We start from the raw sequence: 25,475 nt of genomic DNA on the forward strand, positions 1-25,475 counted from the left end.
TTCAACTGGATTTGAAACTTATCTTGATAACTTGGTCAAATGTGGATCTTGCACAAGAAATTAACACAAATACAAATAAAAATGTTTGCAAAACAACTTTTGCCTAAGTAGTCAAACTGGTCGGAAATGTAGAAGTAGACCAAGAATGAGATGGTTATTACAATATTCACAGTTTTAGTTGTCATGCTTGGGAATCCAAAAGGAAAGTGTAATGATGGTTGCTCCTGATAGGACCCTATGGAGAAAGTACTTGAGGATCCTCATGACCATCCCAATAGTAAGCAGAGAAAATGGATGAAAGGATGATATCTCAGAAAGAAGTACGTATACTGTCCAATACTCTTAAAGAACTTCTCAGATAAAAAAAAAATGGAAGATATGGAGAATGCTACAGTATAATAAATCAATTTACTAAAAAGAACGATAAAATAAAATATCATTTCATACCCTTTCATGACAGCACTAGCATTTGACCAACAACTGAGTGCAGCTTTGTATTGGCCATTTCTGAAGAGAAATGCTCCCATGTAGGTGTAAGGATAAACATGTTGATTATCATAATATCTCTTATCTGCATCAATGCTTTCTTGAAATAATGTCAGTGGAGGTGGTCTACCAGGAGATTGGGAAATTTCTTCAAGGTCACCCAAATTTCCAAGAGCCATTGGATATCTGCAAATGATTAAAATTTTACAAAAAATGTAAACAAAACGCTGGTACATATTTTCAGTACATAATTTTTTTTTTATAATAATAAAAGCAGCAACAAAAAGCATGAAAATGATAAATGTTGACACAAAATTAATTTTAACACCAATGTTTCCGATCCTATGGTTCTGAACACAGCTCTGCTTGGTCTCAAGTCTCTTTATAATTTGATGCACAACCATTCTCAGCCAATTTAGCTACAACACAAATGGCACATTTTTGGCCAAGTTGGTTGCAGTAATATGAGCCATGCACTTTACTTAAAATATACAATGCACTCAATGACAGCAGATAAACCATTTCTCATTCTCAATACATCTACATCTGTGTTTTCAATACCAGACTCTTATCTTGTCACAAGTTTGCTTTAATATTGCTGTTAACTTGAGGTATCTGAGTGCTACAACTTATGACCTGACATGTTGAGTTCTTACTCAAAACATCTTGCACTATATGTGTGTAACAGATGAGAACAGGAAAGAAGAAACAGCAGACAGACCCTTACCATTATAAAATAACGGAACTAATAATCATTTTGAATGTGGATAAACTGAGAGAGAAAACAAATTCTCCTAAATGCTCAGGTAATCAACAATTTCTTTTAAGTATTAAGTTCAATACATTTATGAAAACAAATAATTATATTAAATCATTGATTGATTAAAATTGATCCTAGAATTGCACTGGTACTTATTTTATCAACTCTGAACAAATGAAAAACCAAAGTCAATACTTAAGATTTGAACTCAGGACATAAAAGTTTGGAATGCATTTTTTGCTTTGTTACTATTGCATTTCTTCACATTAAGAATAATGATGATGATGATGATGATGAAGATGATAATGATGATAGCAATGATCAAGATACATGAATTTATTTGCCACCAGGAACAATTCACTAATACAATAAAACAAGTACAAAAGTATTACAAATACATGTGGGAATAAACAGTCATATAAAAGCGAGGGGGAAAAGATTATTATACAATAATAGAGACATTATACAATATTTTAAGCCATGTTAAAATTTATTTTCCTTTTCAAATTACACAAAATTAAATATATTTCAACACAAATGATTAAAAGATATTTTAAGGAAAATAAACAGCCTCATCCTGAGTCAGACCAAGACTCATGAAAAATCTGATCATCATCTTCCCCTTGAGTAATATCCTGGTACTGTATACTGCTTTTCTCCAAAAGTACCAGTGAGCAATTCTGGCATCAAAACAAGCAATGAAAAAGGATCTTACATCTGTTATTATTAAAGTAAGGATTTCTACATAGACCCCCAAAAGTATCTTTTCATAAACCACCAATCTTCTCTATGCGCCATATAGTTGAAGACCAACCTACAAATCTGCACTTACTCTTTTTAGAAATGACTTTTTTGTAGGTTACTTAAATCATCCATAAGTTCTTCATTTGTTATACAAGGAACTGTGAAAATCATGGCAGTGGGGGTCAGACTCTGTTTTGGATCTGCTTTCCTTCCTCTTAAGCTTGTTTTTGTTTTTGGAGCTCCAGCAGTTCACCAATCCTGTTCATTGTTCATCATCTCTTTGCAACATTGCAGGATGATACTGATGGGAATGGGTTCCACAGCTTGTTGGTTGTTGGCTTCTGGTACTGTGGACAAGGCAATTTCTTCTGGCTTCCCTCAGAGCTATGATCAGTAGAGCATTGACAAAAAATGCTTCTGTTATTTCTCATCAATTGTCACTGATTATGCTGTTGTCTCTCTCCTCTGCTTTTCCGGTATCATGGGAAGTCCTCAAATAGACCTTTTTGCCTTACATATACAGCTTGGCTTTCTGCTTTGCATCACAAGTCTCATAATCTTTCCTTCCTCACCTTCAATAGGGCACAGCTCTGGTATAATTCTATGATTTGGAGTAGGAGTCATTAAGACATATATGTCTAATAAGAACCCAGCCAACCACACACACCCAGTTATCTCAGCACTCATCAACTACCCATCCTGCATTACCAAGAATAAGCTAAAAGTCAACATCATTAGTATTCATCATAAATGTTCTTGTATAGCATCAAGCCATGTATTGCAACACCAGAGTAAGGGAAGATGTAAACACACCAACTCAGTTTGTATTGTTGCTCTCTTTTCTGGTTCCAAAGGCCTTCTCCTAAATTGATAGAGGAGATATTGCTCCACACATCTGCCAAGACACCTCTCATTGTTTCTTTGATGACAAGAAGAAAATAGCACAGCTACTTCTCTTGCTTTTGGATAAAGTACTCTGGCAAAAATGCACTCTACTTGATTACAAAACTTTGCCATGTAGATTTCATCTCAGCAAGTCGATTCATATTCAAAATCTGCTTTGTAGTGCTGGCAAATGATAAACCGTTTTTTATCATCCCCTCCCTCCAGTTTGTTAATTGGGTAAAGCATGTAGTTGTGTGTGCATTCTTGTTGTTTGCCTTATCATTGAGAATATTAATGTCAAGGGAACAGCTTTCTATTTGAAAAGTGATTTGGGGTGGGGGGGGGAGTCTTGGGAAATGTTTATGCATTGCTGTTTGGTTTAAATTTGTTTCTTTAGTTAAATTTCTTTCTGTGGAGTTGCATTAAATTGAATTCCTTGGTTGATATTATCTCTGGTTAGTAGCCATCTTAGGTTGAATGTAAACACAAAATTTTTTTTTAAAAAGTTTAAAATGTCTAAAATTGACAAACCTTGCTTCTTTCCCGGTATGGGAGAGATATCCAGAAACATTCCAAAGGGCCCCTGAAGAAAATATTTAAAATGAAATGTTTGTTTTCTTCTGTTATGTTTGTTAAAAAAAAAAACACACACTAAATTCTGTAGAGCGATACGTCGCACATCTATTTCAAAAACAAAGAATAATAATGGTTTCGAATTTTGGCAAAATGCCAGCAGTTTTAATGGGAGGGGGTTTATTGATTGAACTGACCCCAGTGCTCAACTAATACTTATTTTATCGACCTTGAAAGAACAACAGGCAAAGTTGACACCGATGGGTTTGAACTCTGAATGTGAAGAATCAAAAGAAATGTTGCTAAGTATTTTTTCTGAGTCAATAACAATTCTGCAAGTCCCCCACCTTCACACATAAAAAAAAAAATAATAATAATAATCCTTTCTACTATAGGCACAAGGCCTGAAAGTTTGGGGAACGGTGTTAGCTGAGATTACACTGACCCCAGTGCCTACTGGTACTTATTTCATTGACCCCAAAAGGATGAAAAGCAAGTCAAACTCGGCAGAATTTGAACTCAGAATGTAAAGACAGACAAAATGCTACTAAACATTTTGTTTGAAGTGCTAATGATTTTGCCAGCTCACCACCTTCAGTCCCAGTACTTATTTTATGGACCTTAAAAGGCTGAAAAGCAAAGTCAGCCTCAGTGGGAAAGCAAGGAATATCACATGGCATTTCTTCCAACATTTAATAATAATAATAATAATAATAATAATAATAATAATAATAATAATAATAATAATAATAAAAATAATAATAATAATAATAATACAGTTGTCTTTGCCAAAAGGGCCTGTACATTCAGGTTATGGAGAGAGGTCAGTGGACTAGAGCTGTATCTCATATAAGTGTATAAAAATAAGGGCAGGTAAACAATGTTATATAACACTGTGTAACAAAATATTTACTTGATCCTAAGCAATAATTGCTACTCCTTATAGCAAATGCTTAAAATGCATAGGAAATGGCTATAATTCTCTTCAAACTTTGTTCTTATTATCTAAGTAATGATATTTTAAACTTAACCTATTTTCCAGAGCATTTCAGATAGATTCAGGGCTGAGCAAGAGATAGAGAAATTTCTTGAACTTTCAAGAATTATCAAGAACTTTCCAATAATATAAATAATAATACAAATATAGGGACCTTAAGCTCACTAGTTCTGATTAGTTATAACTATCTTAGTACATAGGCTAGGCTGCATTTTACAGGGATGATGTGAAGAAGCTGAAATCATGTAGCAGATGCATTTTGATGTCTGTGAGAGCACATGTCTATTAAAACATGTGAGGCCTACAAGAATTTAACAAAAATGTGAAAGGGAACTATATTTGTGGTCTGATACATGAAAGTGATTTACTTTACAATTTCAAGTTTTGAGAAATCACTTCTCACATTTGAATAGCCTAAATATATTAGAGTTATTTTCCTGACCTTATGTCAAAGAAAATTTGCATATTTGCTTCTTTTCCTGGAGGAAATAAATAAATTTCAAAATAGGATAAACCATGTAGATCGCAAAAGTAATGTCCAAAGGAAATATTAGCCACTTTATATACTTTTCCGATATAAACAATTAGCAAATAGCACTTACTACTCAGGAACAAAGTGTGTCACATAGTAAATATATTAAAACATCGGAAATTTTGATAAAATATATAAATAAATAAATGAATATATAAATACAAATATAAATAAAATAAAAAATCAAACACAAATAAAAACAGATAAAGCAACCCTTCCCTACACAGGTGAGAATCTATGATCAAAGTTGTGTCACAATATTCCAGAACTCTGCCCACAGTTAACTCCTGGTACTGGACTCTGTTACATCTAAAGTGCTTGTCGTCATCTATTGTGTTGGATGAAATAAGAACTATTGCAAATGATAGAATAATGGTTTCCCATTTTGGCATGAGGCCAGCAATTTCAGAAGAGCATAAGTCAATTACATCAGCCCCAATGCTCAAATGGTACTCATTTTATCAACTACAAAATGATGACAAGCAAAGTCAACCTCAGCAACATTTAAACTCACAATGTAAGAACAGACAAAATGGCACAAAGTATTTTACCTGGCACAGTAACTATTCTGCCAGTTTGCTGCCTTTGTAGATGATAGAATATTGCCAGTCAATCATTTCAATGTCTTTTGAATTCTAGTCCTATTTTTACCTCAACCAACACAACCATTCCCGTCTTCCTTTAGGTTCATTACATCTGCTGCCAAGATCTACATATTTCACGTAACCATCGATCTCAAGGGGATCTCACATTGATCCCCTTGTAGGGTCATGCATTACATTTGGCTTCATTTCTTTTCTTTTGTGTCTTTTTCTGTTTTATTTTATCTTCCACAATAGATTGCCAGTGTTCTCAAACTTTCATTTGCTTACAATTATCACAACACAACATAATGAGCTTCTCAGCTACTTAGTCATTGAGGTCAAGGCAATTTTATCACACTTTCCTCTGAGATACAAACAGTGGTACCCTAGAATTTTTAGAACTTCTGGGGTTTTCAGATGTTTTTATTGCCTCTGTTGTTGTCCACATTTCCCTCTTCTCTTTTCATTTCCACTTCCTCCAAGCATCTTCAAGTATCCTTTACTGCTATGCTGGGCCTTCTGCTCTATACACCAAGTCTAACTGCTCTTTCTGCTCCTGCAACAGCGAATAACTTTGTGGTCTTCAGAGTTCATCAAAATGTGATTATCCACATAAAGTTACAAATCACCTCTGCACTCACCACCAGCCTGAACTGTGCCACAAAAGTAATACTAAGCCTTGGCTCAATGTCTGTACAAATGTCCCTGGCAGTGATCCTTCTATTTCACCCACCTTCATATTGTGACACATGTTTACAGGCAAGTGTGGAATATTAACTCCCCTGTTGCCTTATCTTCTCCTTGATCTTAAAACCTTGGCACAAACTTCCTACATCAGACTACAGACAATAGAACACATATCATGTCTGTGTTTTCCAATTGTTTATTTGTGGACACTTTGAGTGGGGTTTTTTAAAAAAATATTCTGAAAGTAAAGAGGTACTGTTCTTTGTAACGTGTCGCTCCTTATTTTCTTTTCCCGATGCCAACCTATACCAAACAATTCCCTCTTATAGAAATGTTAGCAAAACTGTTGCTATTGTTATAAATACTATTAGAAATATCACTTTTCTCCTCAACTTGTTAGATTGTAAATGTTTGTCGTAGCTGCTTTTTCAAATATATTCACTTCCCTTGTTTCTTTGGGTTTTTTTTCTCTTGCCAAAATCTGTAATTATTTTCAAAATTTGATCAAAATTTTTGGTGCACATCAACTACCACCATACATGTGACTAACACCTCTTACTGCTATTACTGAAGAAGAGAGCAACTAGTAAATAGGATTTTTCTTTTTTTTTTAAGCAACATAAATACTTAAACAATAGAGTGCTTTCAACATCTACAACAGGTGATGGACATCCCAACATTTCCAAACCCATTTGTTTTCATTTGCTTTACATCTGTTTTTCTATGCTTGCATGGGTTGAATATGTTTTGGTGTTACTTTACAGCTAGCTGCCCTTTATGACACCAATCCTCCACTGTTTTACCAGCAGGGAACTTCCTATTCTCTGTGTTTCTGAAACTATAAAGTGGCCAGACAATTTGTTGATAGGATCATACAAATGATGGTAGATGTATTCACGCAAGCACACGCACACACACACATACACACACACACACACACACACGTACACACAACAGACTTGTTTCAATTTCTATCTACCAAAGCCACTCAAAGCTTTGGTCAGACTGAAACCATAGCAGAAGACACTTGCCCAACACACCACTGTGTAGAACCTTGGGCAAGTGTTTTATGCTATTGCCCAAAACCACTTAACCCAGAACCTACAAGGTTGGGAAGCAAACTTTTAAAACCAAATAGCCATAACAGCAAACAAAGTTAAATGCCTATGTTGTTGGAATAGTGCCATGTTAGTGATAAGATATGACAAACTATTAACCTGTTTTTCACTAGTAGACCATCTAATTTATTCAATTACAGCTTGCAGTCTTTTATTGTGATACTTAACTCACAAACAATTATTTATGAAGTAGAAAACAGAAAACAAAATGCAATGCATTACATACATGTCTACACTACAGAAAATATGTAAGCTTAGAATAGAACTGCAAAAATTTAACAATATTAAGGTTAAAAAAGAATGTGATAATGGAGCAGAAATGAGCCAGTTCAGATTTTTGCTTTGTTACATAAAAAAAAAAAAAAAGGATTTAGTTTGCAAGATTCTTTATATGAGTTTGTGTTTTGAAGCATATTCTGTTATGTCTGGGGAGAGTGATTTTCTTTTTGTGCCTTATAATGTAAAACACTCACCGGTAAAATTTCCACTTATTTCTTATTTCTATTTTCCTAAAATTTTCGTTGCGTCTTGCAACCTTTTCAATAGTTTTGACTATTGAAAAAGTTGCAAGATGCAATGAAAATTTTAGGAAAATAAGAAATAAGTGGAAATTTTACTGGTGAGTGTGTTACATTATAAGGCACAAAAAGAAAATGACTCTCCCTAGACACAACAGCAAAAAAAAAAGGATTTTACATTAAATATTTCCAGCAGAATAAATGTAAAGTTTGGTAGTTGTTTATGATTGTAGTAATCAGTTTTATGGTCAGATATGGCATCACTTTACTTTTGAATGTTGTATTTTGCTGAAGTATAATATTAATTCTACAGAGAGTGATTAGCTTCCATGATCCAAAGTACTGACTAAATTACATGTAGTACCTCTAACTTTTATACAATAATTGCTGCTTCATAGAGTACCTTTTTACCTTTAGGAATCTTGTCATTGTTCAGAGAAATTCAGTTCATAGGATTAGATTTTCTAATAAGAAATCCTCCTGTTTTTTTTTTTTATTGAAAATCAATTAATCCTGCACTTTCACCCAGGTGACACATCAAGCTTGTCTTTTCCAACAAGAATCTACTAAGTGTTAAATCTTTTAGATTGCAACTTTTTAGTAAAAGGTTGAGAAAGCAAAACATTCTTATTGTTTCGCTTGTGCCTACAGGCTTTCAGTTACTGAAATATTTTCATTAATCAAGTCTTTGAGAAAAGTTTTTAGTTCAAGCAAATTCTTGCTCACCAAACAGAGGCTCCCCCAGTGTGTTGCTTGATCCAAAAATAACTCCTTTACCAGCATGTAAAGAGAATAGAATCTATTTTAGGACTACTTGCCTCCACTAGCCCATGTGAGTAGCTATGTGACAATCTCTCAATCTTTCCCTTATTGCTAGTTACAATGTACACACAGCAAATGCAAAACTCGAATTAGGAATCTCTTTGATGTTTTCTCAACATTATCATCTACAATTTCACTGCTCTCTCTCTCTCTCTTTCTTTCCTGTTTGGAGATCATTTGTAGGAATATCATGTTCACCTTCCAACATTTGTGCACTTTCTTTATTAATTTTATTCACATCTCAATTGTGGTTAATGTGCTTAAAGCATTATCACTTACAAATCATACAACTTGCTCTTTTTTTTCATTTCAGAACCTTCCAAAACTTCTTCAACTTTACTTCTATTGGTTTCTTTTGCTGAACCACTAAGTTACGGGGATGTAAACACACCAACACCAACACAAACACACACATACACAGATATATATATGAGAGGTTTCTTTCAGTTTCTGTCTACCAAATCTACTCGCAAAGTTTTGGTTGGCCCAAGGCTATAGTAGAAGACACTTGCCCAAAGTGCCACACAGTGAGACTGAACTCAGAACTATGTGGTTAGAAAGCAAACTTCTTGCCACACAGCCACACCTGCCAACATTTGTTAATGTGAATGTTAAGGTAATTGTAAATTTGTATACTCTTTACTCTCTCTTTTATTTGTTTCAGTCATGTGACTGTGGCCATGCTGGAGCACCGCCTATAGTCAGGCAAATCGACCCCCACGACTTATTCTTTGTAAGCCTAGTACTTATTCTATCGGTCTCTTTTGCTGAACTGCTAAGTTATGGGGACGCAAACACACCAGCATCGATAGTCAAGCGATGTTGGAGGGACAAACATGGACACACAAACATATACACACACATACATATATATATATATATATATATATATACACACACATATACGATGGGCTTCTTTCAGTTTACGTCTACCAAATCCACTCACAAGGCTTTGGTCGACCCAAGGCTATAGTAGAAGACACTTGCCCAAGGTGCCATGCAGTGGGACTGAATCTGGAACCATGTGGTTGGTAAGTAAGCTATTTACAACACAGCTACTCCTGTCCAGTGACTCGCCACTCAAGAAAGGGTAAAATTTTATTTTTGTGTGTGCATGCATGTGTGTGATTTTACAAAGGGTAGAGTCAGTTTTCTTAGTCACACATGATATCATGTGCAGTAGCTGTTTTGACAGAGTGTCACAATTTCGGTTGCTATAGTAGCAGCACTTGTAGCTGTTGCCATGATACTGTTGGCCATTGAGGAACCATTGTATTTCCTCTGCACTTTGAATCGCTTTCTTCCATCATGAATACTATGTTGTCATTATTGAAATCATTGCTTTATTTTTTTTAAATCTAGATTTTTCACGAAAAATTTTTCAAAGAAGCTGTGGCTCTATAGGGTCAACGTAAAAAGAAAATAAAACTATGCCCTTATATTACTGATCAGTTCTACAAAATATCATCATCATCGTCGTCACTGAACATCCATTTTTCAATCTGGCATGGGTCAGATGGTTTGGCAAGATGCAGTAAGCCAAGTTTCAGTGTCAGCTTTAGCATGTTCTCTAAGGTTTGAAGCCTTTCCCAATGGCAACCACCTTACAGTGCATACTGCATACTTCTTACATACCACCAGCACTCTTGAAGTTGCCAAGTAAGTTGCAAGACTGAAAAAAGCAGGACAAAATGACAAAAGATTGGTGGTACTCACAGGGACACAAAAATTCAGTGGTAATCAGAGTGAATGCAATAATATTGGGTCATCCCATAAATAACGCAGTTTTTTCGATTGCATGAACTAAAAGTCAGAGGGGGACAGGATAAACTACCCACATCAACTTACTATAAAAGCAGGTAGTAATTTTACTTCATCCTTATTCTTAGTGCAAGTTTTTGAAGAATGCAGTTTGATTTTAACAGTTATTTTTTCAAAACTGTAATGGAAGATACAAAGGAGCATAGTCAGCATATTTTGCTTCATGACTTCAATAAAGGCAACAATGCAATGGAAAGTGTGAGGAATGTTAATGCAGTATATGGGGATCAGACAATAAGCATAAGCCAGTGTCAATAGTAGTTCCAGAAATTCCAAGCTGGAAACTACAGCCTAGAAGATGCACCTCATCCTGGAAGATCTGTAGAGTTTGACGAGGACATCCTGCAAACCCTGGTGGAAAAAAATTCCATTGTAATTGTTGAGGAACTAGCAGAGAAGCTTGGATTTGGTCATTCAACCGTTCATCAACACCAGTGTGCCATCAGAAAAGTCAACAAATTGGGTCAATGCATTCCTCACAAACTTTCCGAGTCTAATTGTGTGCAGAGAGTGAATGTGTGTTCTTCCTTGCTGTCATGTCCCACGAATGAACCTTTTTTTTTGGGGGGGGGGGGAGACTGAATAGTGACTGGTGACAAGAAATGAGTTCTCTATAAAAATGTCAAGCACCAAAGACAGTGGGTAGGGAAAGGAAAAATACCAGGCTAAAGAAGGTCTTCACCCATGTAAGGTAATATGTTTGGTGAAATATGAAAGTTTTAGTCCACTTTGAACTTTTAAACCTAAACCAAATAACAAAGGAGACCTACTGTGAGTAGTTTGAGCAGCTAAGGTGTTCTTCCATCAGGATAATGCTCAACCTCACACAGCAAGGATGACATTCCAAAGGCTGGAGCAGTTTGAATGGGAAACGATGCCCCACCCACTATATTTGCTGGATATTGCCCCATCTGATTATCATTTATTCCACAATTTTCAAAATCATTTGGACAGAAAGATATGAACTCTGTAGATGAGGTCAGAACAATACAGAAGGAGTTTTTTTTTTTTTTGTCACAGACAAGTGAATTTTGGAAGAGGGGCCTTGCAAGTCTACCAGATGGAAGAGCATTGTAAAACGTGAAGGAGAGTATATTTTAGATTAAAAAAGAACTTTGTTTCTCTTAATTTTGAAAAATAAAAGTATAAAAAATATGTAATATTTATGGGGTGACCCAATAATATTGATGATGGTGATGTTGATGGTGATGATGATGGTGGTAGTAGTGTGATGATGATGGCAATGCCAATGATAGTAGTAATGATGATGGTAGTGACGGTATTTTTTTAACATTGAGGCCATTTATATTTGCGTGCGTGTGTGTGTGTATGTGTGTGTGCGCGTGCATACGTATGTTGCATAAGGCTTTATAAAACACAGGGAAATATATCTACCAAGTAAAGCAGAAAAATTATACTATATATTAACCCTTTAGCATTCAAATTGTTGTCAAATTAATACTTATTTATTCATATTGTTTTGAATTAATCATGCATTATTTTCCAGCTTTGAGATTTGGATGATGTGATTGTCTAGTTTTAGAACGACGTTGTAGGGTAGGTGTGAGAAGCTGGATATGGCTGGTTTGAACATAAAACAGGTAGAATATTTGGGCCAAATATGGCCATTTTAGTTGCTAAACGATTAAGATGAATTAAAAATGCTTTTTTAAATGATGCAAATAAGCAAATATATATATATATCTATAGTGAGGGTATGAGAGGTATTGATATCTAGATGACCCAGACAAGAAAGTAAAATTCAAACACAGGAAAAGTGTAAGAACAGCAGAGAGAGGTTGAATATTTACCCTTATAAGACAGAAAAAAGTTGCCTATAGACCACTATGGGAGTTGAACCTGTTCCCCTCAGATACCAGCTGAGTGCTCAGCCATTAAGCTAAACAGCCCCTGACAATAATCACTATCAATTTTGATGCTAAATCATAGCTTTCCAAATGCGACATTTTTCATAACGGACTGCTTAGCTTAGTGGTAGAGCACACAGCCAGTATCTGAGGGGTACAGGTTCAACTCCCGTAGCCTCCTGCTGGCAACTTTTTTCCATCTTATAAGGGTAAATACCCACTCTTTCTCAGCTACTCTTACAGTTATACTATGTTCAAAATTTACTTTCTTGTCTGTAAAATACCAAACACATTTGACACTTCCAAGATTTGTTTATATATATATATATATATACACACACACACACACACACACAAATATTCTATAATTACAAACACTGTGTGTTACTGTCTGGGAGATTCTTACGGCAGTAGAAAAGGAATTTTTAACTCCTATTTCTAAATTCGATATGTGGTGAAGCAATTACCTGACCCCTAATTATAATTATGTTTATAATTATAGAATATTTGTATAATTTTACCCATAAAGGTTATTTTAATGTACTGATCTACTTGGTAAAATTATTAATTAATTGATTGATTAATTAATTAAATTAATTTTACCCTTTTATTATTAATTTGAAAATATTACTCTTTTACTTGTTTCAGTCATTTGACTGCAGCCATGCTGGAGCACCGCCTTTAGTCGAGGAAATCGACCCCGGAACTTATTCTTTGTAAGCCCAATACTTATTCTATCGGTCTCTTTTGCCGAACCGCTAAGTGACGGGGACGTAAACACACCAACATCGGTTGTCAAGCAATGTGAGGGAGACAAACACAGACACACAAACACACACACACATACATATATATACATATATACAACAGGCTTCTTTCAGTTTCCGTCTACCAAATCCACTCACAAGGCATTGGTTGGCCCGAGGCTATAGCAGAAGACACTTGCCCAAGGTGCCACGCAGTGGGACTGAACCCAGTACCATGGGGTTGGTTAGCAAGCTACTTACCACACAGCCACTCCTGCGCCTGTATATATATATATATATACATTTAAAGAAAAGGAAATGGAGATAATGAAGTTAATTTGTTAATAATAAATAATTGTTGACTTCCTTATCTCTATTTTCTTTCCTTCTTTTAAATGGACATAAGCTATATGCTTAATATATACCTATTGCTTTTAAGGGAATTTCATCCCCAACAATACTAGGTATTGTACCAGTATTTCCTTGGATGCAACCATCCCTTCACAAGGTTAACATATCCTCTAATTAATCAAATTTATATATATATTTATATATATATAATATATATATATATATATATATATATATATATATATATATATATATATATGTATATGTATAAGATGGCTGGATAGATAGATAGATATAGAATGGCTGGGTTGATAGATATATACATACATCTTTATTTAATGCTTCTTTTCCATGCTAGCATCATTTACGTTGGTGTAAATACTGAGACAGGCTTTATATGGCAAGATGCACTTCTTGTCTGCAACCTTTACCTCTTTTACAAGGAAGACTCCTGAAGTGCAGATCTTGAGATGATTTGTTGACAAAGAAATGTCAATAAACTTTACTGGTTGCAGCCCCATCACAATGTCACTGCTTGTAGCTGGGAACCAAATGCTAATGCCAGCTCGGTAGTTTTGTAAACATTCACAAAAACATACATGCAAACACACGCACATATATATTCTGATAAGTATAGATACTTTTATATATACTCTTTTACTTGTTTCAGTCATTTGACTGCGGCCATGCTGGAGCATCACCTTTAGTCGAGCAAATTGACCCCAGGACTTATTCTTTGTTAGCCTAGCACTTATTCTATCGGTCTCTTTTGCCAAACTGCTAAGTTACAGGGACGTAAACACACCAGCATCAGTTGTCGAGCGATGTTGGGGGAACAAACACACAAACATAAATATATATACATATATACGACAGGCTTCTTTCAGTTTCCGTCTACCAAATCCACTCACAAGGCTTTGGTTGGCCTGAGGCTTTAGTAGAGAACACTTGACCAAGGTGCCACGCAGTGGGACTGAACCCAGAACCATGTGGTTGGTAAGCAAGCTACTTACCACACAGCCAATCCTGTGCCTATGTATAATTTAGTTATAGGATTCTCAAGAATCAAAGGACACCAAAATGGCTACATATGATCACACAGGGCTCACAATAAAATAAAACAACATTGAATATTGCAAGTGTTGGCAGGATTCAGGAAATATGCAAGTATCAAACCCAATTTCTAACTGTAGACCCCAACTCCCCAGTTGGTCCTTGGCACGGTGCAGGTATAAAAAGTAAACACAAATGGCATATAAAATTTACAACAGCTGTTTTAGTTGCTAAATTTTAAATGCCATTTCTGTTTACTATTGATACACACACACATCTATATACACACGCACATATATATATATAGACACATATATAGTCATGCATAAATATAGATATAGACCTATATATACACACACAAATGCATGTGTATATACATATGCATATAAACACATAAATGGCGGTGCCCCAGCATGGCCACAGCTCAAGAGCTGAAACTGGAAAACATAAACATAATACACACACAATAGTCTTTGGTCAGCCCAGGCTATAGAAGACACTTACCCAAGACATCACAGTGGGACTAATTTTGTGTGTATGTGTGTGTATACATATATACATGCACAAATTTAATTACATAAAATATAAAAGCAAAAACAAAATACAAGCAATCAATCAACACAAGTGGGAAGCCATCACAAAGTATGTTGGATGAGAGTCCTCCAAGACTCTGACCATCTTCCCAAAAAAAGTTTTCCCCATATCCTCTAGGCATTCCAATTTTAGATGAGACCATCAGCATTGGTTTTCATCAGTAACGTATTATCTGAGTGCCTTTTTAAGTCTGGCCCTATTTGCTCCTCCTCAGCACACCGTTTTCATATTCTAGCTTCATGCCTCAGTTTAAGTACTCGTTGGTGATTCACAAGACATCCAGAGATGGGGGTGTACTCCTCTTTGCTGTTCTTACACTTCTTAGCTTTGAGCTTGTTTCCTTTCTTACATGCCTTTTTCCTCTTTGCTTTGCCTTTCATGATAGTTTTCCATTACTCTGCCTAGTCTCTATTTATTCACCAACATTGGAAGACACTGGAATGGAACTTCTGAGCTAAGTTCTCTTGGCTTCCAAGTCATCAGCTCCTGACATCAAGGATGAGGTGAGATTTTCAACTACTCAAGAATCTGCAACCAGTTGTTCTCCAGAGAAAGCCATTTCTGATAGCTTATGGTCTTAGGATGGTCTCTACTACTGTTTGTTTATCTCTCTCTCTCTCCCATCCTCTGCTTTTCTAGTTCCTCTAAGAAAAAGCCCTCCAGAAGCTCTTAATGCCCCACAACAGACTTTCAGCCTTATACCACTAGTCCAATTGCTCTTCTTTGTGGCCCCCACAATGGAATATTCTTGAATAGCTTTATTGTCATCAAGATTTGTCAAGATTTGCATGTCTATACAGACCCCACAGTACCCAATGATGTTTCTCATTACCTATACACACACAAGCTAACCATCCAGTATAAAAATATAATTATTGCATGAATTTGGATTAAATTTGCCAATACAAAATAATGACCATTAGTGAACATTGTGATTGCAGTTTTCACCTGTTATTGTTGATTTTAACCTGATGTTGTCATGTTACTGTCAGCAGTCAATGTAGGTTGAATATAGATATTTGACAAGAGGTAGGTATTTTTACACATATTTACTAGATACCGATTTCTGGTCATTTATTTTCTGTATTCAACACAGAATTTGTGCTTCAATAGTCTCCATAACTTGGAAGTTGCACAACAAGCATCAGAAAGTATTCCAAGATATACTCTCATCTCCTCCATCGATGTAATGAAAAATGGTGTTGCCCTGTTAATGCATATACCTTGGGCTCATCATCCATCATGACAAACATTGCTTCAGGAAAAAGTTGAAGAAATACACAATGGGATAAGCTTCTTAGTTCAAAGGATCCACATCACTAATAAAAGCATCAATACAAGGATCAACAATATAATCAATTCACCCCGGTTCAAGATCAACTTTGTCTTCACTGCTCAACAAATTCAGGTATAAATTATCAATCAGAACCACTTAAGTTACTGATATGTACATATGACATTGAAATATCTCACTGATTACCTGTTCCAGGTCAAAGTTCTCTTATTAAATAATGAGACCAAATTCTAAATCACCACTTGAGGTATCCTACCATGAAACTCGCAAGTCAAAACATGGAAAGAATCCAAAAGAAATTCACTGAATGAAAAACAAATACAGATACATACAATGTTAACATGAAGTCTTTCAACAGGAAATTCTTTCCAAAATGAGGGTAAACTTCATTCTTTGCACAAAAGTGGGCTTAATTTCCATGGGGTTTTTTTCATTCCCAAACAACAAATCTTGAATTTTAGTTACATCTTGTTCAGGACTTAGCAACAGACACCCTGCTTTGCTTGATGTAGCACAGTGACCAAGGCTTCCTTTAACTTTCTGCAGAAATATGGAAACTTTGAACTGGCTTGCTAGGTTTCTTTCTTTCTTTTTTTTTCACCTGTGTCGGTGGCACATAAAATCACCCACTACACTCTCGGAGTGGTTGGCGTTAGGAAGGGCATCCAGCTGTAGAAACACTGCCAGATCTGACTGGCCTGGTGCAGCCTTCGGGCTCCCCAGACCCCAGTTGAACCGTCCAACCCATGCTAGCATGGAAAGCGGACGTTAAATGATGATGATGATAATTTTGAAAAACAAAGTTGTCATTTTCCTCCATACCTTTTCCTAGAAAACTCTTCAGGTAAAGAGACACTATCTTTTGTGATGTAACTTTTCCATGCCTCCCTCCTTTTCTGGAAATGACTAAAGTCTTTTTAGCAAATAGCACTACCAAAAGTAGTCCTTTCTACTATAGGCACAAGGCCTGATATTGTGGGGGAGGGGGCAAGTCAATTACATCAACCTCAGTGCATAACTGGTGCTTAATTTATCAAACCTGAAAAGATGAAAGGCAAAGTTGACCTCAGCGGAATTTGAACTCAGAACGTCGTGATTGGTAAAATACTACTAAGCATTTCATCCAGCATGCTAACGACTCTGCCAACTCGCCGCCTTAGTAGTAGTAGTAATAATAATAATAATAATAATAATAATAATAATTTCTAATGCAAGCACAAGACCAGAAATTTTGGAGAAAGCAGATAAATCGCAATGTCATTATTTGATTGTTACTTTATTTTTTAATAATAATAATAATGATTTCAAATTTTTCCACAAGGACAGCAATTTTAAAGGAGAGGATTCAACCCCAGTGTTCAACTGGTACTTATTTTATCAACCCCAAAAGGATGAAAGGTAAAGTCGACCTCGGTGGAATTTGAACTCAGAACATAACAATGGGCGAAATACCACTAAGCATTTCATCTGGCGTGCTAACAATTCTGCCAGCTTGCTGCAATCTTTTCTGCTATAGACACAAGACCTGAAATTTTCGGGGAAAGGAGCCAGTTGATGTAATCAACCCCAGTGTTCAACTAGTACTTATTTCATTGACTCCAAAAGGATGAAAGACAAGTTAACCCCGGCAGAATTTGAACTAAAGATAGATGAAATGTTGTTAAGCATTTTGCCTGTTTTGCAAACAATTCTGCCAGCTTGACGCCTTCTTAATAATAATAATAATTATAATTGTTTCTAAAATAGGTACAAAATCCAGGAATTCGGAGGAGAAGGAGCTAATCAATACCAGTACTTGATTCCTGTGCTAGACTGATACTTTATTTTATTGACCCTGAAAGAATGAAAGGTAAAACTGACCTTGTAAAAAGCCAGAACAAATACCATAAGGCATTTTCTTTGATAACCATTCTGCCAATCCACCACCCTTAGCAATAACAACAATGACACCAACAACAACAAAATCAACTTACTTTGATAAGTAACCCATGTCATGCAACAGCCAAAGTAGTGCCTTCAAAAAACAGAAAAAATAGAACAAATTAGTGTGTTGAAAATGCTTTCACAACAATTCAAGACTTTACAAGGGATGATACTTTAACATAGAAACAGAACTAATTAGATGTGATAACTAAATGAAGATGCCTTAAACAAGATACGAATTAAATATTAGATACACATACACTTTATATTGTATACTTGTATTATATATAAATAATAAGTACTTGTATTATAGATTACAAAGGATTTCAAACATAGAATAGAGAGGCATCATTCATTTAAGTAAGCCTGATTTACTATCGCTTATATCAAATATTCTGTCTTAACATCCACTGCAGTTTTCATTATTCTCAACAATAATGATTTCCAGTATAAAGCAGAAGGCCAGATATTTTGGGTGGGGGAAGAAAATATCTTTCATCTTTTACTTGTTTCAGTCACTGGCTGGTGGCCATGCTGGGGCACTATCTTGCAGAGTTTTAGTCGAATAAATCATACCTATATTGTTGTATTTCGGAATGGTCATTTTGCTAGTTTAGCCAATAAAAACACACACACTATATATTTGGTGTTACTTTGCTTCGGCGTTACTTATTTTTTACATTAATCTTAATCTTATTTTGGCCAGAGTTCTTTCGTCACACTCCTGTGACCGCATCAGTGGTCCTTTGCTTTCTTCTTTCTTATTTGTGTCTCTCCTTACTAACCGTCAGCCATTTTGTATTTCTATTGTATGTCTTCATTTGCGCATGCTTATATCTCTATGTGCGTCTATGTTTAGTCAGTGTGTGTGTGTGAGGGGGGATGTTTGTAATATTTGTATCTCCAGTTTATATACGTTTGTGTAATTTGTTTTTGCTTATTCTTATTTTGTACATGTGTTTACACTCACTAATTATTATTATTATTATTATTATTATTATTATGTATATATGTATAACAATAATAATAGTAATAATAATAAAAAAATTTTTTTTTAATTTTAAAAAAAATGTATATAGTTATTTTACTTCCATTTGTTTATTTATCTGTGTATTTTATTTTATTATGTTTTCAGTTTTGTTCATATTGTAACCAGTTTATGGGGATCCTCTTCTGTCATATGTTGTGGTGTGTGCTAGTGTTCCATTCCAGTTTCCTATTCAGGCTATATAAACGTAAAAATCATACCTATGTTTATTTTAAGTCAGGTATTTATACTGTCAATCCCTTTTGTCAAACTACTAAGTTATGGGGGACATAAACTGACCACTGTGTGTTGTCAAGCAGTAGGGAACAGATACAAATGCAAAACACACACACACACACACATATATATATACAAAGGGTTTCTTTCAGCTTCCATCTACCAAATCCACACACAAGGTGTTAGTCAATCTGGAGCTCTAGTAAGACATTTGCTCCAGGCGCCACACAGCAGTATCAAACATGAAAGCATATTGTTGGGAAGCAAACTTCTTACGACACAGCCTCACCTGCACCTACGCAAGTATTGCTGTGTGGTTAAGATAGCCAGTTAAATTGATTCAAGTATGTAACTGGTTATTTTTTAAACTCTAAAATGTCTCCAGAGCAGAGGTGGAAGACTCTTTACCCATGGGTAAAATTTATATTGTCCAAACCATACCAGCATGAAAAATGGACATTAAAAATCATGATGACGATAATTTAATGATTTAAAATTGAAACAGTCCACTGTTGAAGGTTCTGGAAACACATGAAAATAACAACTTAGGTCTTAATATCATTATCATCATCATTTAATGCTCACTTTCCATGCTGGCATGGGTTAGACAGTTTGACTGAAACCGGTAAGCCAGGTGGCTGCACCAGGCTCCAGTCTGATTCGGCATAGTCTCTACAGCTGGATGCCCTTAGTAGTAATAATAATAATAATAATAATCAACTTATCCTCTCCCTCAAAATTGCTCTGGAAGCATTCTGGAGTTAAAAAAATAACCAGTTACATACTTGAATCAATTCAACTGGTTATCTTAACCACACAGCAATACTTGTGTAGGTGCAGGTGTGACTGTGTGGTAAGAAGCTTGCTTCCCAACCACTCCAAGAGTGTAATAGATGCTTTTTACATGTTACCAGTACCAGTACATGACACCAGCAACAACCACAACTACAATTTCACAGGTGCCATTTGAACACTAAAGGGTTAATGATTGAATTTTGTTTTTTTGTACTGAAATATTTGTTGTAAGGAATATTATTTATTAATTAGCATATCACAGAATTGCTTCATGAAGAAGGTTCCCCCCACCACCACCACAGACCCAGGGCCAATGAGGCCCAGCAGCTCTTTAGTGGCTTATCTAAAAGAAGGTAACTCCCTACAAATCCGGCATCATAACTATTGGGGATAGTGGCACTTGTTGCACCAAACCAACACAAGTTTGAAGGACAGCAGTGTGGAACTGGCTCTGCACAAACCATGCTTACCATAATACTGTTCATCATGCAGGTTATTCAGAAAACAAAGACACCAACACAAACATCATGTGTTATCATATCCAATGGATATGACAAAACATTGATCTAAGGACAATGTGAAACTGTATCTTGCTTAGCCCCTTAGCATTCAGATTATTGTATCAAATGTAATGTCTACTTATTCACACAGTTTTACCTTAATTATACTCTATTTTGTAGTTTTGAGTTTTTGATGATGTGATTATCTATTTTGCAGAACGACACTCTAGGGCAGGTGTAAGAGACCCAATCTGCCCTGTTTGGACATAAAGTATGTAGAACATTTCGGCCCTATATGGCCAGGATAAATGCTATCAATAGAGTAATTTAAATATGACATATCTATGAATTTATAAAATTAAAGATTTCATTAGTTTTCTTGACAAAGTGTCCCAACTGAGTTCTAATCTTTTTCTGTAACTCCTTGATAGATTCTCCATAAAAACACATTCGGTAACAAATCACCAATAACTATATGTAAAAAAATGTGTGTGTGTGTGTGTGAGTGAGTGTAACCTTGACCCTGACCCTAACCCTCCACACACAAATACACACATATACGTATTCTTTTATTCTATAACTTGTTTCAGTCATTTGACTGTGGCCATGCTGGAGGACTACCTTGAAGGGTTTTAGTTGAACAAGCTTACCCCAGGACTTATATTTTTAAGCCTAGCACTTATTCAACCAGTCTCTTGCACCGGACTGCTAGTTTAAAAGGACATAAACACACCAACACCAAGTGGTGATGGGGAGACAAACACAGATACAAAGACACACACAAATATATATACAACAGGTTTCTTTCAGTTTCCACCTAGCAAATCCACCCACAAGGCTTTGGTCAGTCCAAGGCTATAGTAGAAGACACTTGCTCAAGGTGCCATGCAGTGGGACTGAACCTGGGACCATGTGGTTGGGAAGCAAGCTTTTTACCACACATCCATGTCTATGCCTCCACACAGTGCCATATATACATATACACACACACACACACATGCACATCCATGTGCATACATAACAAGCTAGATTTACATTCAGGTTGTAAATTGGTTCATAAGTACCCCTTAACCCTTGTTATCATATTACTATGCACACACACCTATTCAAGTATAAATAATACAAATACACACTCTTTTATATATATATATATATATATATATATATATATATATATATATATATATATATATATACACATACATACATACACACTCGTATACATATAAATCTGCACACACACTTGCATATACATACATGTATGTGTGAGGACATGAGTCTATGCCTAGATATATACATTGATATTTATACCTCCATAGCAGTATGTGTAAGATGCCAGGGTTTTTTCCCCTCCCATTTTTTTTCATAAATTCCAAAGTCTGATGCTCCACCTTACTAACCCCATATACTTAATGAATTAGAATATAGCAGTCGACTCTAAGGGAGATAAATCTCCTTCAGTTAATGTTAAGCCAGTATGAATCTAAAATAAAGAAATAAAAATATAAACTAACAAAATATTTTAGTTTTACATTATTTTAAAAACAAACAATGTGCATGTGTGAAATTAAAAATATAAAATGACAATTTACCCATCACACCCTCTGTGCATGTGTGTGTGTGTGTGCACAGCATTATTCATGTGGCAAGTTTTCTACACCCTGATGCCCTTATATCTATATATATAAAACTGTAGTTGTGTGAGTGTCTGTCCCCTTCGATTTAGATTCCTAACTACTCCCACATTTTGCGGTGCAGTTTAACCAAATTCGGGTATCTTATAGTCGTGATTCATATCGAGCCCGTCTGAGTATTAGCGCACGTCTACGATGAGTCTACGATTTTAAAAATAATTTAACATCATTTTTTATTCCATTTTAATGCATAATTTTTCGTGTGTCGATGGCGGTGGAGTTGGCGTCCATGGTCACACCTGCACCTGTTTGCTTCTCCCCTTCTTCCCTCCCTTGTGAAGCTGTGGAGGAGGGAGTGTAAAGAAATCAACGTCATAAAGCGTTGTCAAGGAGACCAGCGTTCTTTTAGAACAACGACTTCATGGCTTGAAGACACCAAAATAGAAAATGTCTACGATGAGTCAACGATTTAAAAAAAAATTTACCATAATTTTTTTTCCACTTTTAATGCATTTTTTTTTGCTATTTTTTGGCTATAACTCTCTAAAAATGCTTATATAGTTATTTCCCTTACAAACCTGAGCAACGCCGGGCGATACTGCTAGTATATATATAATTAAATAAGGGTAGAAATTGATATTAATCAATTAAAACCAGTGGCTTAACATATTTTAAAAAATCCAAAGATTAAAAATTGGTTCAACATACAAAATTTAGAGGACTGACCACTAAAAGTATATAAAACAATTTTTTTAATCTTCGGATTTTTTAAAATATGCTAAGCCACTGGTTTTAATTGATTAATATCAATTTCTACCCTTATTTAATTTTAAATTAAAAAATGTTCTCTAACCGGTAAATTGACAGCTGTAGTTTATTAACTGCAGAGTAGTTTCTGATCTCAGCGCGCCAAAGTAAAGGCATTTGAAAGATACACCTAAATATAATTTGTAGAACTTTATACATGATGGATTTCGGTTAAACATTCTGTATCTAGTTCTGGAAATTGTGTTTTGTAAACGACAGACTATGCTGTTGATCTTGCAGATGTTTGCGTGTTCATATACGTAAATATTAACAAGTGAAATCAATTGGTACGTAGGTAATCGTTTTTTATTTCGTATATTTTCATGTGTCTTGCTTATTTTTACACTTTGGATTTTTGCTGAGATTTTTCTTGAGAACACATTCTTCGTGGTAAATGGCGATTTGACATCTATGTCTAGCATAGAGGCTGTCCACTTTTAGCGGTCAGTCCTCTAAATTTTGTATATATATATATATATTTATAAATAAGGATAATATCAATATTTAAATATCGATATTATCAAGTGGCCAGCATGGGAATAAATACCATACAAAGGTAATAATTTTTTTACAACTATAAATAAGGATATCTGAGAGACACCACCATGCCGAAATAGCAGTCAAAACCCTGACTCCAAAAACCACCTAAAATGTTCATATTGCACCATGAGATAAGATAGAGGGACAAAATAAACTAGCAAAAAGATTTTACTGGATAATTCAAGATCCTGGATTTCTAACTTTGCTTCAAATAAGCTCTGCCTTCATCAGTTTAATATACCAGATGGGCACATAAATACAAATATATATATATACAGAACATACGTTATACTTACATATACGAACGTCCATACATACATATATATTCACGTATGTACACGGCCAGTCCAAATTGCCTGCCAACCACCCCATAGGTGCGATATGGTCAAAATAAACACCGCAGCGAATATAGAGACAAATTATATAAATTTATAAATAAGGATAATATCGATATTTAGGGCAATTTGGACTGGCCGTGTACATACGTGCATATTTATGTATGTATGGACGTTCGTATATGTAAGTATAACATATGTTCTGTATAGATATATTTGTATTTATGTGCCCATCTGGTATATTCAACTGACGAAAGCAGAGTTTATTTGAAGCAAAGCTAGAAATCCAGGATCTTGAATTATCCAGTAAAATCTTTTTGCTAGTTTATTTTGTCCCTCTATCTTATCTCATGGTGCGATATGAACATTTTAGGTGGTTTTTAGAGTCAGGGTTTTGACTGTTATTTCGGCATGGTGGTGTCTCTCAGATACCCTTATTTATAGTTATATATATATATATATATATATATAATCAATTCTTTCCTGCTTGCATAGATCAGGCAAAAATTGTTGAGGTGAATTTTCCACAGCCAGATGCCCTCTCAGTTTCCATCTAATGAATCTACTCACAAGGCCTTGGCTGACCTGTGGATGACTATAGTAGAAGGCACTTGCCCAAGATGTCACGCAGTGAGACTGAACTTGAAACTACATGGTTAGGAAGCAAGTTTTTTCACTATGTATGAATGAATTTGTGTGTGGAGAAAGAAGAATCCTAAATAAAATGTATGCCTCAATTTTGCAAGAACAAGCATGGTTTATGTCAAAATTAGGTTTTGTAAATTTAATATTTTCAGTACATTTCAATCAGTTTATGAAATATTTTTAACTAAATATATTCCTCCTGAAAATTTTATTTTTTATATTTTCTACAAGCAAGACAACAGAGAAGTTTACCTGTTGTATAGAAGCCATTTCTGAACTGTCCATTGTTGAGTTGATGGATGGGTTGATGGCGGATACCATTGCAGCTACTTCCATATGTCGATTGCAAATAACTGGTTTACCATTTAAATACAGCCAATTCTTTTCAGCTATTCCATTGCTGATAGTTTGCCCTCTCTTATCTTCATTTCCTTTACCTGCAGTGCAAAAGTAGTCAAGTTATTTGTATTTTTACAATTAATAAATGCTTTATTTGCATATTAAAAAAAAAGTATGAAGAAACATAAACTAAACCAATGTTACTAGAAGTAATCATAAAGTATTGCCCGAAATTGCGTTTACAACTATTAACAGTGATA

The 25,475-nt window shown here is 35.2% G+C and overlaps 1 protein-coding gene across 1 annotated transcript; it reads right to left on the bottom strand.

Moving 5' to 3' along the window:
- Nucleotides 1-330: 330 nt before the first annotated feature.
- LOC115230990 (menin-like) lies at nucleotides 331-25,313 on the bottom strand (the record flags this gene model as incomplete). The annotated part of the gene is made up of 3 exons (XM_029801085.2): nucleotides 331-672; nucleotides 18,407-18,447; nucleotides 25,129-25,313. Coding segments are annotated over 3 exons (568 nt in total), but the record flags the coding sequence as incomplete, so codon positions are not given.
- Between the last annotated feature and the right edge of the window lie 162 nt (nucleotides 25,314-25,475).

This window comes from Octopus sinensis, unplaced genomic scaffold (genome assembly GCF_006345805.1).
Source record: "Octopus sinensis unplaced genomic scaffold, ASM634580v1 Contig16984, whole genome shotgun sequence".
NCBI lineage: Eukaryota > Metazoa > Mollusca > Cephalopoda > Octopoda > Octopodidae > Octopus > Octopus sinensis.